Source organism: Salminus brasiliensis, chromosome 24 (genome assembly GCF_030463535.1).
Source record: "Salminus brasiliensis chromosome 24, fSalBra1.hap2, whole genome shotgun sequence".
Taxonomy (NCBI): Eukaryota; Metazoa; Chordata; class Actinopteri; order Characiformes; family Bryconidae; genus Salminus; species Salminus brasiliensis.
In genome coordinates, this window is record NC_132901.1 from 21,654,618 (window position 1) to 21,672,653 (window position 18,036).

General features: G+C 40.7%; 1 protein-coding gene across 1 annotated transcript in view; it reads left to right on the plus strand.

The window, feature by feature from the left end:
- Positions 1 to 18,036, plus strand: part of ctnna2 (catenin (cadherin-associated protein), alpha 2) — a 566,064-nt gene that overhangs the window by 108,284 nt on the left and 439,744 nt on the right. The window contains exons 4-6 of the mRNA XM_072669925.1: positions 1,284 to 1,450; positions 4,430 to 4,549; positions 6,438 to 6,704. Of these exons, the coding sequence (XP_072526026.1) occupies positions 1,284 to 1,450; positions 4,430 to 4,549; positions 6,438 to 6,704 (554 nt within the window). The remainder of the gene's footprint in view (positions 1 to 1,283; positions 1,451 to 4,429; positions 4,550 to 6,437; positions 6,705 to 18,036) is intronic.

Genomic DNA, 18,036 nt, shown 5'->3' on the forward strand with positions numbered 1-18,036 from the left:
CCTATCAGTCCACATCACAGTTTGCATGAGATTTTATTTTCCGACATTTCCGGATATTTGTCTGCCACAGTGAAATGGCTTGAAAAGGCATTTTGTGGAAGGATGGCATTCGTCACAAGTGTAGCCAAGGTGACAAGCCCCTGCTATTAGTATGTGTGCTATGAGGACTGCATGTACTTGTGTGTCTGTGAGGGTATTTTGCAGCAGAAAGGTCTTCTCACCCTCTCCTGTTTGCTTTGCACTCCATCTGAAAACGTCAGAAAGTTCTGCAGTGCTGTTTGAGAGGAAACTGTGGTGATTTAATTATGCAATCATGTACAGAGGCGCCGGCGGAGGATACCGTTCGCTAAAGCTCAGAATGAGAGCTGTTTTCATTCATGTTGTTTTTCCCAAATCTGGTGATATCTGATGTTCTGAAGTGGAGGAATGGCACGTTGCCATATCCCTTGGTCAGTTCTAGATTTAATGTGTAATAATAATCAGGTGCATCGATTAGCAGCAAATGCTTGGAATGACTCCTTTAATAAGTAATAGTGCACAATAAAGGATTGTTATTAGGTTCTGTGTGTGATCATTATTTCTGTGTGTTTGTATGTGTGCGTATATGGAGGATGCATGTTGTGATGTATATTGGTGATCTACACTATATGAATGAAAGTATTGGGACACCTACACACTGCACCTACAGGAGCTTTTATTCCATCTAAACCAGTGGGCATCAATATGGAGCTGGTCCCCCTTTGCAGCTCTAACAGCAGCAGGTATGGAGCTCTGCAGTTATTGAGTCAGCAGTGTTGCTCTGAGCTCAGCTCTCGGAGACCCTGCTGTGTAACTTTTCGTGGTCTGACACTTGGTGTCTGAGTTGCTGTGATTCCTAAACGGTTCCACCTTTTAATAATACCACTCACACCTGATGGAGGAATATCTAGGAGCTCCAGCTAACTTGTTCCAGTGGTGGCACCCTATTACAGAACCATACTAGAATTCAGTGAGCTCTTTAGAACCACCCATTCCTTCACTAATGTGTGTAGAGGCCGACTGCATGGCTTGGGGCTTGATTTCATACACCTGTGGCAATGGGACTAAGTAAAACACCTGAATTTATTGATTAAGAGGTGTGTCCGAATACTTTTGTCCATATAGCTTATATGTTATTTTAATTTTACCTGTTAAAGATTAAATGTAACAAAAAAAAAAAAAATCAATCCCCTGTCCTGAGATTTTTGGCCCTAATCCACATATCCTCTTAACAGTGTGTGTCTGGTGTGTGTGCTCTCTTGTAGGTGAGACGATGCGTGTGGCTTCCTCTGAGTTCGCGGATGACCCCTGTTCCTCAGTGAAGCGAGGCACCATGGTCCGCGCCGCTCGCGCTCTGCTGTCCGCCGTTACCCGCCTCCTCATCCTCGCAGACATGGCCGACGTCATGAGACTCCTGGCCCACCTCAAAATTGTACGTCACCTTTCCTGTCTAAATTACTCTTCAGTATTTTTCTCTGCTCCCCACTAAGCCTGAACAGTGTCACCCCTGAAGACCCCTGAAGACAAGACAAGGTCCTACAAGCCACTACAAATGATGTATCAATTTTGTAGTCATGACTAAATAAGTTATTGTGCATACTGAAAAATTCATAGTGGGTACTGAAGAATTTATAGTGGTTACTGAAAAATTCACAATGGATACTGAATAAATGGTAGATACTGTTTCATTCACAATGTACACTGAATAATTCAAAGTGGTTACTGAAGCATTCATAGTGGTTACTGAATAGTTCATAGTAGATACTAAAAATAATTCCTAGTGGATACTAGATCAATAGATTCATAGTGGGTACAGAAGAACGTACAGAGGTTACTTAACACTTCATGATAGATACTGAATAATTCATAGTGGTTACTAAATAATTTAGGTACTGAAGAATGTATAGAGGTAACTAAATACTTCATGATAGATACTGAATAATTCATAGTGGTTACTAAATAATTTAGGTACTGAAGAATGTACAGAGGTAACTAAATACTTCATGATAGATACTGAATAATTCATAGCGGTTACTAAGAATTTAGGTACTGAAGAATATATAGAGGTTACTGAATACTTCATGATAGATACTGAATAATTCATAGTGGTTACTAAAGAATTTAGGTACTGAAGAATATATAGAGGTTACTGAATACTTCATGATAGATACTGAATAATTCATAGTGGTTACTAAAGAATTTAGGTACTGAAGAATGAATAGAGGTAACTAAATACTTCATGATAGATACTGAATAATTCATAGTGGTTACTAAAGAATTTAGGTACTGAAGAATATATAGAGGTTACTGAATACTTCATGATAGATACTGAATAATTCATAGTGGTTACTAAAGAATTTAGGTACTGAAGAATGAATAGAGGTAACTAAATACTTCATGATAGATCCTGAGTAATTCATAGTGGTTACTAAAGAATTTAGGTACTGAAGAATGTACAGAGGTTACTGAATACTTCATGATAGATACTGAATAATTCATAGTGGTTACTAAAGGATTTAGGTACTGAAGAATGTATAGAGGTTACTGAATACTTCATGATAGATACTGAATAATTCATAGTGGTTACTAAAGAATTTAGGTACTGAAGAATGTACAGAGGTTACTGAATACTTCATGATAGATACTGAATAATTCATAGTGGTTACTAAAGGATTTAGGTACTGAAGAATGTATAGAGGTTACTGAATACTTCATGGTAGATACTGAATAATTCATAGTGGTTACTAAAGAATTTAGGTACTGAAGAATGTACAGAGGTTACTGAACACTTCATGGTAGATACTGAATAATTCATAGTGGTTACTGAAGAATTCATAGTAGTTGTAGAATACGTTATAGAAGTTACTGAACACTTTATAGTAGATACTGAAAAATTCATAATTGACAATATTTACTGAATGATTCTTAATCTTTACTGAATACTTTATAGTGGTTCACAAATAATCTAGGGTTCTAGGGTATAGAAAACCAAGTAGATTTTACACTGCAGATGATGTGTGGTCTATTTTTCAGTCTCCTGATTATTCTTGATGTTTTCCTCAAACCCCTAATAGCTATCACACTAGTTTGTTCTGTCCTTTTATGCACTGTTCTCTCACCTTTATTTACTTTCTCTATTGTTTTGCTTGTCATCATTGTCATCAGCAAAACAGTTAGATGACCCCCCCCAAAAAACAAAAAAACACAACTTATATATACGGCTGTATTAGGATAATATTATAATGCTTTCTTCACAATATGCTTTTCTGAGCGTATCAAGGGTGTTGTCAGATGACTTATTAAAATCTAGATTTAAAATTTTGGGATTTTTGATTTATTGCCCATCCCTCTCTTCAGACGCAGATCCAGGTCTTAAAACTACAGGAGCTTCCTCCTGGAGGCTCCTTCGCTCAGCTCTTTACTCAATCTCTGCCCACCTCCCCTTCCACTCACACTGGCTTCAAAGACACCTTAACATCTTTCTTACTCTCTCTCCCTCTCTCTCTCTCTCTCTCTCTCTCTCTCTCTGACTTTCTCATGTGTTTGAAGGGCACAGTAGATATGTAAAGCCCTTTTTTGTCGTCCCAGGCACTGTTTGAGGCTCTCTCTCTTCCTCTCTGAAGCTCCTTCTCGGCCTCACTGTTCACTCCCAATCTGAGCTCTTCTGATCCCCCTTACCTGTTCATTAGCATATAAATGAAGCCACATGTGAATCTGCTGTAGGGCTGTAGGACCTCCTCATGCAGCACTGTGGCAAGGACTAATAAACAAAACCTTCTTAAATGGTTTATGAGGTTTTATTTCCTCCAGTTGGTCAGTTTTTGGAGCATAGCTGCTTTAATTGGAGGGTCCTTCTGGAAACCTTTGCTCCATTGGAACTATTAAAGGCTTGCTGGCTAGAACCACCATCTACAGGGGCTAGTTTGTGAAGCGAAGTGCCTGGCTAGTAGTAAAGGCAGGGAATCACCTTGATGTCCTTTCCTTTTATTTGTTCATAACAAAACACACAGTCTGTGACCTCGGCAAGAAGTATGGTCTTTAAAATTGTAGTTCTCTACACTTTGATGAAACTGAGACTGAGGTGTCTCCATAGAGGAAACGCTCCAATCCGGTTAAAACCAATCAATCCCTCGGTCTCTTCTCATATTTCTGAAAATGAGAGCTGAAAATGATTAGAAGTTAGAATAATGATTAGCAGAATGGCCTTTAAAACACACTCCCGAGAGGATTAGTAATTCAGAGATGACTTTGAGACTAAATGAATGCTCACTTTTTTTTACAGTTAAGAGAGAAAGTAAAGGCACATTCAAACTCAGTAATCTTCATCAAGAAATGAGTTGGGCTTTACAAAACTCTCTATTCCCAAAGATGATATAGATTGTGTACTTTTGTGTGTATGTGTATGTGTCAGGTGGAGGAAGCTCTTGAGGCTGTGAAGAACGCCAACAACGAGCAGGACCTGGCCAACCGTTTCAAAGAGTTTGGAAAAGAAATGGTCAAGCTGAACTATGTGGCTGCTCGACGACAGCAGGTATAGTATGCAGGTTATCTTGTATACACTGCATGTCAAAAACTTCGACACCAGGCTTCAGAGTGTTAGCCCTATTATCATGAGATCACAGGGTGGGTAGGATGCCCCCCCCTGTCACTCAGTGTAATTCTAGCCAGACCAGGCTGGCTGTTAGCTGAAGTAACAGCGCTGGCTATAAGTGTTCTTCTCCAAGCGTGTTTAGCTGACCTGCATGAACATAGCATTGCTCGATGTTCACACCTCTTGCACCACCGCCCCTGGCAGTCATGTACGTTGGTGTCCGAACTGGGTTGTCGCTGTAGTGTGAAGTACACATAAGGAAAAGGAAGTAGATCGTAATGTTTACCTGTAAAGGAATTTTGTGGAAGATTAAGTTACAAAGACACCCATAGGAAAAAAAATGGTTTTGGATGAATTTCAGTCCAATATTTGGTCGTTCTATAATTTAGTCGGTCCTAACAGCTGGTCAAATCATATGATCCATGTTTTGCGAGTTGCTACAGCTCTGTGCAAGATCAGAGGACACTGCAGTTCCTCATTCAACCACTAGGTACTACAGATAATACAGACCTCACTCACGGCTGCAGAAGCCCATTGAAACCAGCGTTGGTTTCAGTGGGCTGCTGAATGTTTCCTTTTTTTTTTACCGTATCAAAATTTGTAATTTTGCCATGTGAGGGAAGCACATTTAATCTATTAAAACCTGGACTTTTGCTTGGTATGCATTTTTAATTTCTCCTATTTTGGATTAGCAGGACCTAACAAGTATAAAAAACTAAACTTAGTTTTTGCAAAAAATAGCAATAGGGTCAAAGTTTTAAAAAATAAGTATCATGGTGCAGAGAAGCAGAAATGTAATGTCCCCATAAGAGGACACAGGGTCACAAGAAGTTAAGACTTTTAACACCACTAACCGGATGCTCCTCACTCAGCCCAGTACAGTGAGTATCAGCGAAACAAGCAAAGACCGCTAATGACACTTATGATACGCTACAGAGTGTTTCAAGATTTCAAGTTCTCTCGCAGCGAGTGCTTGGAATTCAACAACATTTTAAATGTAAAAGACTCCAAACGCTACATTTCATCTTGAGTGGAAATACACAACGTATTACAGAAGCCCTGCATGCATTTGCAGGTTTGTGGCATCCAGCCATGTCCTTGGTTGGTCTCTGTGATCGGGTGATCATGCTGAAGGACGACCCCTAAAAACTGTGATTGGCCTATCTCTACCTAAAATGTTGAGTCGAGACAGGTGTAGATACTTGTCCTTGGCTTTCCACTGGTGGATTTCATCTGTATCATCTGTAATTGAGGATTTGTGTGCCATCTGTGACGTTGTGTAAAACTGAGCAATGGACACTCTAGAAGGTTAATATTTTAAATTACTGCTGAAAAAGACATTATGTTAATTTGCATTAACAATTTTAAAGTTTGTAATAATACTTTTCGGCCTGCTGGTGGGCCATAGACTGTTTAAGGGGTTAAAAACAAAGCTAGATGCCTTCAAACTTTTTTTAGAAGCTGAAACTTATCATTGTTGTTGCCGAAATTGTTTGCTTAACAGCAATCATTTCAGTAAAGTAATGCCAAGCTTCACTAACTCAGCCACTCATGTCTGATAATCACGTCTGTGCTTGTGCCTGATGGCTCTGTGTGGGAGTTTGTGTGTGTATATATAAAATGTAACTGCTGATGTACGGCGTAAAGAAATGCTTCTGATAGAAGTGGTTTGTTGTAATTCCTACTAAAACCTACCAGGATCTTGTTTAATATCCTCAATAATTGGAAATTGCCACTTTTTTATTGCACGGTTATGACTGGACGTCTAATGGATTTCTCTGCTGCATTGTGAACCTAAGTAAAGAAGTCTGATATGTGTTTTCTGCAGGAACTGAAGGACCCTCACTGCAGGGATGAGATGGCGGCTGCCCGTGGAGCTCTGAAGAAGAACGCCACCATGCTGTACACGGCCTCGCAGGCCTTCCTCCGCCACCCGGACGTGGCTGCTACCCGTGCCAACCGTGACTACGTCTTCAAACAGGTGCAGGAGGCCATCGGGGGCATCTCCAGCGCTGCCCAGGCCACTTCGCCCACCGAAGAGAAGCACGGGCACGCTGGCATTGGAGAACTGGCTGCTGCGCTTAACGAGTTTGACGTGAGTTTGTTTCTCTGATAAGGGCATTGTGTTCCACATTGTTCGCAGCTGCAGCTTTAGATGAATAGAAAGTACAAGGCTAATATGTACAGTCTTAAAAATAAAGGTGCTACAAAGGGTTATTAAAAGAACCACTTTAGTAGACATAGAGTAACCCTTCATCCAAACCTGGTTCTTCTATAGCAGTGCTTCCCAAAGACCTCCAGGACCAGGCTTGGGAAACACTGTTTTATGGCATTGCTCAAAGAACCTTTTGTAGCACATTTATTGTAAAGAGCTTACGTTTACTGCATGGTTCATGGTCATTGCTTTACCGGACCAGTCATAAGTTTGGACACATTTGGTTTCTTTCTTGGAAATTTGTTTAGAAGACACATATAAATAATAAAGTATGAAAATGTATGAACTCATATCCTAAATCATTTTTCTTATGTTAAAAATACATTTAAATGCCTGCCAATGAGTCATCTTTCAGACGCCTGTAAGTTTTCAGCATGTGTGGAGCTTCTTTAAGCATTATATTTATAAATAAATAAATATGATAAAATAATCCCATGGGGCTCCTTGTGAAGCTGCTGGAGAGAATGCCAAGGAAAAAAGCAGCATCAACACAATGTAAAGAAGCTAAAACAGAGCCAATAAGATCCGGAATAATGAATCTGAGTAATGTCGCACTCTAAAATGTGCAAAATAAGAAAAAGTATAAAATAAAGAACATCTTTTAATGAGTGTTTCCAAACTTTTGACTGGCACTGGAGGTACAGTTGGATTAGCCGTCTTATTATAATGGAACTATTTTATTTGTGTTGAAGTTGGTTAAATGACGTAGAAGTGGGGTTTTGCCGCTCAACTTTTCTTTACTCCTGGTTTTGTGACGACGGTGATGAACAAACTCACTCTACAATATCTGGCAGAACGACATCAGATTGTTGCAAACCTCATGTCATGCTGCGATGCTTCTGATAGTGCCTTTTTACCATACCATCACAATAACATTTCAGTCTGCTGCTTTGTTCTCTGGCTGCTCTGTGGTCAGTGTGAGCGAGGCTGTATCTCTGATTATAGCTGCTATAAAGAACAATCAGTCCTCAGTAATCAGACATTTATACCAGAATCTATCACCCAGAGCATTTTCACTGCGTTTTTTATGACTTCTGATGATAACATAAGCACATCTAATTGCTCCTGATGGATAAATATCCAATATGTGCATCTGTCTGATGTTGTGCCTCCAAGAGACGTGTTCTCGGATGTGTGTATGGCAAAAATAATGCTTAGGACCCCATTTACACCTGGTCACATCAGGTGACTAGTATCTAGTATCTATGTCTAGTATCTATGGTTGAATCTTGATAAGAATTTAGCTACATGCATTTACACAATGGGGTGATGTACAGGGAGTACAGGGACTCCGGATAGTCAGACTGAAAACGATTGCTGTGTGGGACGGAATATGCAAATTAGCTCATTTCGCGGCAGTATTTACTGGTATTTCAGTTGTACTGGAAAGGGTCAAGACACATGAAGTGACCAGGTGTAAACAGGGTCTAAAAGTGCACGCTAGATCATTGTGTTACGTTTCCCCCGAGCACGCCTGGTCATTTCTATAGATAAGCATTGCCAATAGAATAGGACTCTCTGAAGCAGATAAGCTGAAGCAACACATGAACCTATTGGCAGCATGCCTAACACCAGGCATGAGCTAGAGGGGTATGAAGCCCCCCAGCATTGAGCTGTGAAGCATTGGAGAAACTGCATTCTCTGGAATGATGGATGATGCTCCATCAAATACTCCTGGGATGGGTTGGGGAGTTGGGGTTGAGGTGGGGTGGTGACCAGCCAACATCCTGACCTCACTAACACTTTTGTGATTGCTGAATGCAATCAAATCCTCACAGCAATGCTCTGAAAATGTAGTAGAAAGCCCTAGAGATAGTTACTCTAACATGAGCTCTTTTTTAATCCAATTGATTTTGGAAGAAACAATGAGTGAACAGGTGTCCCAATACTTTTGTCAATATAGTGTATGCAACCTTTCTGCTGTTCTGACTGGCCTAATAGCATTACAGCATAAAAAAACAGGATCATTTCAGTAACTGTGTTCTAGCTAATGCCAAAGCATCAGCCTGCAGGCTCCGAAAGATACCATACATTACCTTTGTAACTTTCAATGGAAGTCAATGTAAAAATTATTCCAGCGCTTCCATTTTGAAGCATTTCTATTGGTCGGGTCATCATTCTGACACAATGCAAAGAACAACTGCCTGTTAAAAAGTGACAAAACGACTGAAATAGGGGACGTTCTGGTCAGATCACAGAGCTGTTCAGTATTCAGCACAGGCACACCCTTCATCATTCTCATCACTGTGCATAACACCCCAGTGTCAGTGTCAAAGACCGCACAAGCATCTCTAGCTTTGCCTTAGTTGTGAAACTCTCCCTCTATGATCAAAGGGACAGCGTCTGTTTGAAGACTGTGCTACTATCACTATGCATGCAGGCATTATGCATATGTACATAGTCCAGTATGACCTTCCCTTCAACCCGTGATGTTTTCCCACGCTCCCGGCACCTTTGTTCTTTACACTCGTTTGGATTACTTGACCATGAATTTAATCTAAAGGCAGGTGGGCTTGGACATGCTCTGTTATGAGGCCATCAGAGATGCCCTGGTAGGCTTCAATTGATGTGACATGGAGAGGCAGCCATCTAGTGGTGGTAAAAGAATTGCAGCACACTAAAAAGGGCTGCTTGTAAGTGAATGTGGGGTAGATTTAATGGTATTTTTATGAATTCATAATTTTACATAATTTCATTATGCATTGATTCATGCTTTTAATAATCATGGCAACAACAGTATAGATAGATGGATAAACTAATGGATGGATGGATGGACAAAAAAGATGGCTGGATGGGCAGACAGAGACAAACACACAGGGAGACGTATAGATCGATAGAATAGGCAAAGATACACTATGTGGACAAAAGTATTGGGACACCTGCTCATTTATTATTTCCTCTGAAATCAAGGGTATTAAAAAACAATGAACCCTGTATTTGTTGTATATACAGAATAACTGTCTCTACTGTCCAGGGAAAAAAGCGCTTTCTGCTAGATTTTGGAGCATTGCTGTGAGGATTTGATTGCATTCAGTGACAGGAGTGTGTGAGAGGTCAGGATGTTGGATGATCACCACCCCACCTCTTCCTATATTCCCCAACTCATCCCAAACGTATTGGATGGAGCACCATTCATCATTTCAGAGAACACAACTCAATGCTGGGGGGCTTTAAAGGTAAAGGTGCAGGTAAAGGTGCACGTATTCGTCACTGTACAGTGTGGACTGTACAGCGAAATGTGTCCTCCGCATTTAACCCATCTGGTAGTGAACACACACTCACACACACGTGTTAGGGGCAGTGAGTACACACACACACACCCAGAGCGGTGGGCAGCCAACTCCAGCGCCCGGGGAGCAGAGAGGGTAAAGGGCCTTGCTCAAGGGCCCAACAGTGGCAGCTTGCCGAGCCCGGGAATCGAACCCACAACCCTGTTATCGATATCCCGGTGCTCTAACCGCTGAGCCACCACTGCCCACACATGCCTCAAGCCCATGTTTGGCATTAGACAGCATGGTGCCAATAGGTTCATGATGTTTATCTGCGCCAGAGAGACCTATTCTATTGGCAGTACATCCCTACATGGACTTGACAAACTGTGTCTGTGTGTGTGTGCATTTGCGTATCTGTGTCAGCAATGGGTGCAACTTAAAGTAGCCAAATGCATTCATTCATTAGAAGGGGTGTCCAGAAACATTTGGACACACAGTGTGGGTACATGGGTATCTGGCCATGCTGAATTGATGTATATGCATGTACACTGAAGCCCCCACTCTATCTAGAAAGCTCCTCAGTGTATAATGCTCGGTGGCCTTTTGAGCAGCATTAGCTACCTGCCAAAAGCTTTTCTGCTCTGTGGGGTCTTTTTGTTCTGACCCCTCTCTTTGGGCGACTCTAATTGCCCGTATCTGTGTAAATGTCAGCGGAGCAGGAGTCGCGTCTCGGTTAAAGATGGAGAGAGAGAGGGGTGGGTTTTCTGGAGCCCTGATCCGAGCAAGCACAGTGGAGGCAAATGCACGGCCTGCAGTCCCCTGTCAATCAAATGCATGTCACGATTCATTGACCATTGACTGGGGTCGGGGGGTCGGGTATGAGAGACTGAGAGATAGAAGAGAGTAGGAGAAAGGGGAGGGTGAAGGGAAATGGAGGAATGAAGGAAGGAGCGTAGCATGGGAAGAGTGGGAAAGAGACAAACAAACAAACAAACAAACAAACAAATGGGAAATGAAGGGGTGCAGCATTCCTGTTTAGACACTGGTAGCAGTCTTGTTGTAATAGAGGTCTATTCCTTGAAATGATTGTGAAGCTCTTTGAACCGTGGCCAGTGAGTCCTTCCCTCTGCCCTGCCTCTGGGGATCATTCCCCCCAAACTTCACCCCCACCCCAGATGGACAGTTGGTGTCATTGTCTGAATGCCAAAGGCCAATTCTACCATGCATGAGTTCCTGCAGCTGTTATACCTGCTGGTGTTGCTGTTTTATCTTGTGGTTAGTTTTGATTGGTCAGTGGCACGCCGGACCCTGTTTAATCCTTTGATTAATAACATCCATAACATGGACATAATGTTACATTTACTCCTATAACAACAATTTTGTATCATTGTCACCGCTTAAACTGCAGAAGCCGGGTTCACATAAGAGTCATAAGAGAGGTTTTTGATATGCTTTACATTTTTACTGGACTTTTCTCTTAAGAAAACAGTCCGAGAACAATCTGTGGTCTTTAAAAATATGTTCTTAAATATTTTTTTAACCAAACGCCAGCCTCACACTGGACTAGACTGTAAGTGTTCAAAAGGTCAGAGTGAATTGTTTCATTTTTAGAATTAACACTGAATTTAAGAGGATTAAGGTGAATTGTTAAAGTAATGCTAGTTTCTACATAAAAAAAACAATGGCTTTCTGATTGTATGCCACAATTCTCATTATTTCCATTCATTTTAATTGTTGACTTTAATTTTGTTTTTACAATAATTGTAATTAATTTAACAGATTAACAGAAAAGTTAGGAACAGAAAAATAGGCTACAAACAGTTACATTGGAAAACAACAAAGAACATTTAAGACAGTCTTTAAAAATGATGAGAATTGCATTTAAGAACATTCTTTCATTTAAGAATTATTAATTATAAATATTAATTGTATTAATTCATTAATGAAAATAATTGTATTTTTTTGCCAAGAACACTTTTTATAGATTCATCCCCTGGGTTATTATTCTGATCATAGTTTTTGTACAGCTTTATCATATTATTCACCTAATAGCAACACAAACTAGTCGGCTTGCCTAGCCTGCTTTTCATAAACCCAGCTGTGTTGCTCATTTCATGTGAATCAGTGCTAGACTACAGTGCTTTTTATCTATTCCCAGTCTTTTCTTGGCAGTGTATGAGCTTCAGGAATTTATCATCACTTTTGACATTCTGAATATTGATTTATTTGAACTTGATCTTGATGAGTATTTTTTGTCAGCTTTCCAGCTTCCTGCCATTTATAAGTGATTCTGCACAACACTCACTTATTAGAATCGATTTCACCACATTTTCTGCAACTAAATATTATTTTAATGTTTTCTGTTCTTTGAATGATAATAGTAAATGGTGTAAAGTGTGTACTTGGGTTTTATGTTTTGAAACTGACCCCCGCACTTGAAGTAGGCTTTCAGTTGGAGAACTTTTAGCCAGATTGGGCAAAGTGTTAATTACTATCTTTGGTTTTGCTTGGTCCTAATTGGTGCCTGGTTGGAGAGGTGTTAATTGCGAGGGGCAGAACCAGCTACTGGTAAAAGTTTGTCATAGCCTGTTCGTTCGTATTAGTGACTTTTATTTTGATGCATCCTGTTAGTTTATTTGTTTTATTGACTTTTATTTTGACATGGTCTGTCTGTGTGTTTCTTTTAATGACTTTAACACAAGAGTGATGGGGCTGCAGATGTGTGGCTGTACTCGATGTGTTGCCTTCTGGCTCTCGTGGTTCAGTGTTTACAGACCGTACCACTTTTCTCCACGCACTACGTTCGTCTGACAGACAGCTGCTCAATCTGTGTGTTCCCACTGCAGCTCTGCATCCAGAATGAGGGAATTATACTGTAAAAAGCAACAGCAGCAGTAAAACAGTATTTCACACCGTTACGATTAAACTTTGGCGGTTAATCCATGGTTCACCTGCATCCCGAATTATGTGGGGCCCGAACTATTCATACAGACCATGGATAGTCCTCCAGTAATGCTCAGGGTTGTTGAGTAGTTGATTTTGTGAAAGTTAAGAATTTGACCACCCCCTTTATATGGCCACACCTCACAGTCTATCCTCCTTGTGTCCTCCCTCTTCTTAAGACCACTGCTCTAACAGAGGGCCAGGCCTCACACGCAAACCACAGTAAAACTGACCCAGACTCCCAGCCAAATCACTTCTGTGTCCGCCCTCCCGTTCCACCTCAGAGTGTGCTCTTCACTAGCAAAACAGTAGTTATTGAATGGGTACATGGCTCACGTCTTAGTCCAAGGAACAGGGTGCTGCGAGGTAAAATTGAAAAAGAAACCCATCAAGGCTAAAATTGTACACAGTGTACCTCCTTTAAATAAGATGATGAGCTTGTTTTCTGTTCTCTCTCTCTCTCTCTCTCTCTCTCTCTCTCTCTCTCTATTCATACCCAGTATCCAAGTTCATACCAAATAAGACTTTACTAATGAACCCGTCCACAGAAACATGGCTATTTTTGCTGTCCAATCTGTTCTCTATGTTAATAACAGTATATATATATTTTTTTTACATTTATTTGATATGTAAAGAGTTCCCCTTTTTTGGGGGGATATTTAAGTGAGTTAAAGGAGCTGCTGGTGGTTGGATGCTGGTGAGACACTTCAGTTCAGTATGTAGTTCCGTCAGTGACCCTCAGCACTCAATTTCCAGACAGGGATTGCAGATGGACCACGGTCTGAAAAGTGGAGCTGAAAAAATGTAAATGCGTATATACACAATGGACCCAGGACGCCTGCAGACCCTTTTCACCCTTTCAGTTCTGGTGGCTTTGCTTTGTGGTAGGAATCCAAGGTCCCCTTTGATTTGTGGAGTCAGGAATAGTGGATGACAGGGTTAAAGGGGAGGTGACGGGTGGTGGAGGGATGCATAGATTTGTGGACAAGGTTAAGATGGAATTTATAGGATACAGAATTAGGGATGAGTGACTTCAGGCATATTTCTCCTCCTAGAATTTAGAACTCCACTGATCTGGGCAGTAGATGTTGATTTACTCAGTAAAATACTAATAACATTCATACAGAAAGTCATGGTTTTCAATTACTGTGTTCATTATACATCTGCAGTGTTCTCCTCAGCTCGCCTCATGGGAGTCTAGTATTATTTAACGTTCTTATCCAACACCTGGTTTGGTAAATCAGTGTTTAATGGTGGTAAATCAGGTGAGCTGCTGATGCTGATGGAATTGAGCACATCCATGCTGTGATGGCTGGACTGGGACGTCCTGGAGAAACCAAGACCCAAGCTCTGTTCTTCAGACCAGCTCACAAGATCTCGCCTATTTTCTTCAGAATGAGACAGCTCTTGTTCCTTTTTACTGCATGTTTACCTGCATACAGTACAAAAACACACTTACTATAGAGAGTAAGGCTAACATATTCATAAGTGGGTGTGGCTTAACCAAGACATGACTCACAACCTAGGTTCACTTATACATGTACCTTCAAATTGTTTTTTTATTGTTTTTTTATTGGAAACCCTGTTTCTAAACCTTTAAATGATGAATTCTAACTTCTAAGCATAATTGCTTCTTACCAATGTTCTCCACCCCCTTTAAAACTGTGTGAATGTTTGTGTGTATGTGTGTGTGTGTGTGTGTGTGTTGTGAAGAAGAAGATAATTTAATCCAGCCTTGCCGCTGGCACTGCTTATAAGATTTGTGCCGTTGGTCCACGTCGTCTCACACAGTCCTTAGCGAGCAAAAACTGTCCTCCTCAACTTCTGCCTCAGCTTAGAGCCAGCCGAGGGTAATTGGATGACAGTGTTTGCTTTAAAACAGCGCTACAAGCCTTGTTTAAAGTCTATTGAAAAAAAAAAAACAGGCAGGGAGTGTGAGAGAAAAGAAAAAAAATAGGGCAGATTTATTCATTGCGGTTGTTCCCTAGTTGAAGTCGTTTAAAGCTTATTTGAGGCTGACACACACCAAAAAGGCACCGAAACTCACTTTAAAGTAAACAAAGCCAGGATGGTGGTTTACAGGGCCGCACCTCAAAGCTTCTTAAAGAGGATGAATAGACGCATGAGGAGTCGGAGAACAAATATGGGGCAGCCTTCCAGTGTAGGGAGAGAGAGAGAGATATGAGAGTGAGACTCACTGAAGTTTTACTAAGAATTACTATCTACTATATTTGCACTACAGTCATGTTGTTGGTCTTTTAAGACAATGACAACAACAAACTGAGTAGATATTTGACCTAGATCATGACCTATCCTGAGGTAGTAATAGTGGTCATTAGACTTGGATAGGCTAGGATAGTCCCTATGAAGTCCCACATGATTAGAACATGGTTAGGGATGATTTTGGAGGAGCCTGTCTTACTGAAACCCTGTTCACATCTGGTCACTTCATGCGTTTTAGGATCAGGATTATATCTGGATTAGGCCGAGACACATGCAAATACAAGTGCAAACGCACCCGAGACTCACTTAAACCAGATACAAATCCAATCACTCAAACAACTTCAGAAGGTGGTCTTGAGCCACGGTATAGCAGCGTAAACGCATCCAACCTCTCCAAGATGGATTCAACGACTAAAACCCCTCCCAGTACAACCAAAGCAGCAGTAATAATTGTGGCACGATGAGTGAATTTGCATATTTCGTCCCACACAACGATAGGATTTCAGTCTGAGACTCATTTGACTCTCAGAATTAGGAATCAGATGTTCCACAGTCATTTACACATGGAGAACATCTGCCAACATGGCCTGGTCAAAAGAGCAGGTGAGTAAAGAAGCCTCCAACCCAATCCTAGACAAAAAGGGTAGATCTTGCCATAGTTAATTGGTCTGAGGTGTGAGTCTAAAGCGTCTTCACTCTCAAACTTCATCTCTATTAGAAACATGCTTCTTTAGGGAGCCCAAGGTGGTTCCTCTGTGGCATCCCTCAAAGAACCATTGTTCTGATCATCCTTGATCACACAAACCTACATGAACACACACATACACTATATGTCCAAATATTTGTGCACACCCCTTCCAAAAAACGCATTCAGCTACTTTAATCTGCAGCCATTGCTGACACAGATGTGCAAATGCACACACACATACAGCTCTACAGTCTAGTGCCTGTAGAGAAGCACTGCCAATAGAATAGGACTCTCTGGAGCAGATAAACATGAACCTGTTGGCACCATGCCTAGAGGGGCTAGATGGGTATAAAGCCTCCCAGCATTGACACTGTGTTCTCCGGAATGATAGTGCTCCATCCAATATGCTCTTGTTGCTGAATGCAATCAAATCTTCACAGCAATGTCCCAGAATCTAGTAGAAAGCCTTCCTTGGACAAGGAACTGGTGTCCGAATACTTTTGTCCATGTAGTATATTTTGGGACTGCTCTGGTAAATATCTGCTTAGCGTCTAACATTCGCAAATTGTGCAGAGTGTAGCCAGAGTGTATTACCAACGCTACTTAGTGCTTGATCCTGTAGGACCTGGTCGCCTCCAGCGAACACCTACACACACAAGTTTCCTAGCTTTCTCCTCTTACTCTGCGAGGAAGCAAGAAACCCTCCTGGCCACTACCGTTTCACTGGCTGTGCAAATTAAATGGCCCACCTGGAGGCAGCATCGCTCCCCAACACGCAACGACTGCTTTTTGAGCCAAGAATACCCAAAGCAAGCAGTTTGGCCCTAATAATGGGTGTGCTGTTATGTTAGCTCCACAGGATCAGCCTTGGAGAGCTGAGCCCGCACTGTGAATCTGCACTGAGCCATCTCTTCCTACTGCTGCTTTTCTTAACCTCTTATGTATTGCTATAGCTATGACATTACCATGTTAGCAGGGATGGATGATGACCCCTTTTCTGTTGATTGTTAGGGTAGAGGGGACAGAATTGTGAACACTGTATGGACAAAAGTATTGGGACACCTCATTCACTGTTTTTTCTGAAATCTGCTTTTATTGGAATAACTGTCTCTTTACTGTCAAGGGAAGGTGCATTGCATTTAGAGCATTGCTGTGAAGATTTAAATGCATTCAGTGCCAAAAGCGTTGAGGGTGAGGTCGGGATGATGGACGATCACCAGCCTACCTCATCCCAAAAGTATTGGATGGGGCATGATCCATCATTCCAGGGATCATAGTACTGACTGCTTCACAGCTCAATGCTGGAGGGCTTTATGCCCTTCTAGACCAGGCATTAGACTTCATGCAATGTTTATCTACTCCTGAGAGTCCTATTTTATTACAAATGCTTCTCTACGGGGACTAAACAAACTGTGTGTGTGTGTGTGTGTGTGTGTGTGTGTGTGTGTGTGTGTGTGTGCATTTGCACATCTGTGTCAGCAATGGGTGTGACTTAATGTAGCTGAATTCCTTCATCAACCAAAAGTGGTTCTCCTGCTTGTCTGAATGATCTCAGTGCAAAGTTCTAATAGATGCAGCCTTCCTCTATATAATACACAATATGTCCAAATGTTTGTGGACACTATTTCATATGGATAAACTTTAATAATACAGTGTTTAAATTAAAGAATATAACTGAAAATAACTTACAGAATAGAATTATATAAAATAAAATGATATAAAACAGAATTACATAGGATAGAATTAGATGAAAAGAATATAGTTTAATATTATAGACTAGTTGTATGGAATAGAACAGAACAGAATTAAATAGAATAGAATATAACTATATAGAATAAAATTTAACAGAATAGACTAGAACTTAATTTTATAGGATAGTGTAGAATATAATAATATGGAGTAGAATAGAATGCAGCAGAATTAAATAGAATAGAATAGAATTATATATAAAATAGAATAAAATAAGGATAGAACAAGATGTTAGAATATAATGAAGTTTGAATAGAATAAAATAGAATGGGACATAAAAGGTTAGAATTGAATTATAAGCTATAGAATTGTGATTATATAATAAAATAGAATTTGATATAACATACATTGAACAGAATAGAATGATATGAAATAGAATAGCACTATATAGAATGAA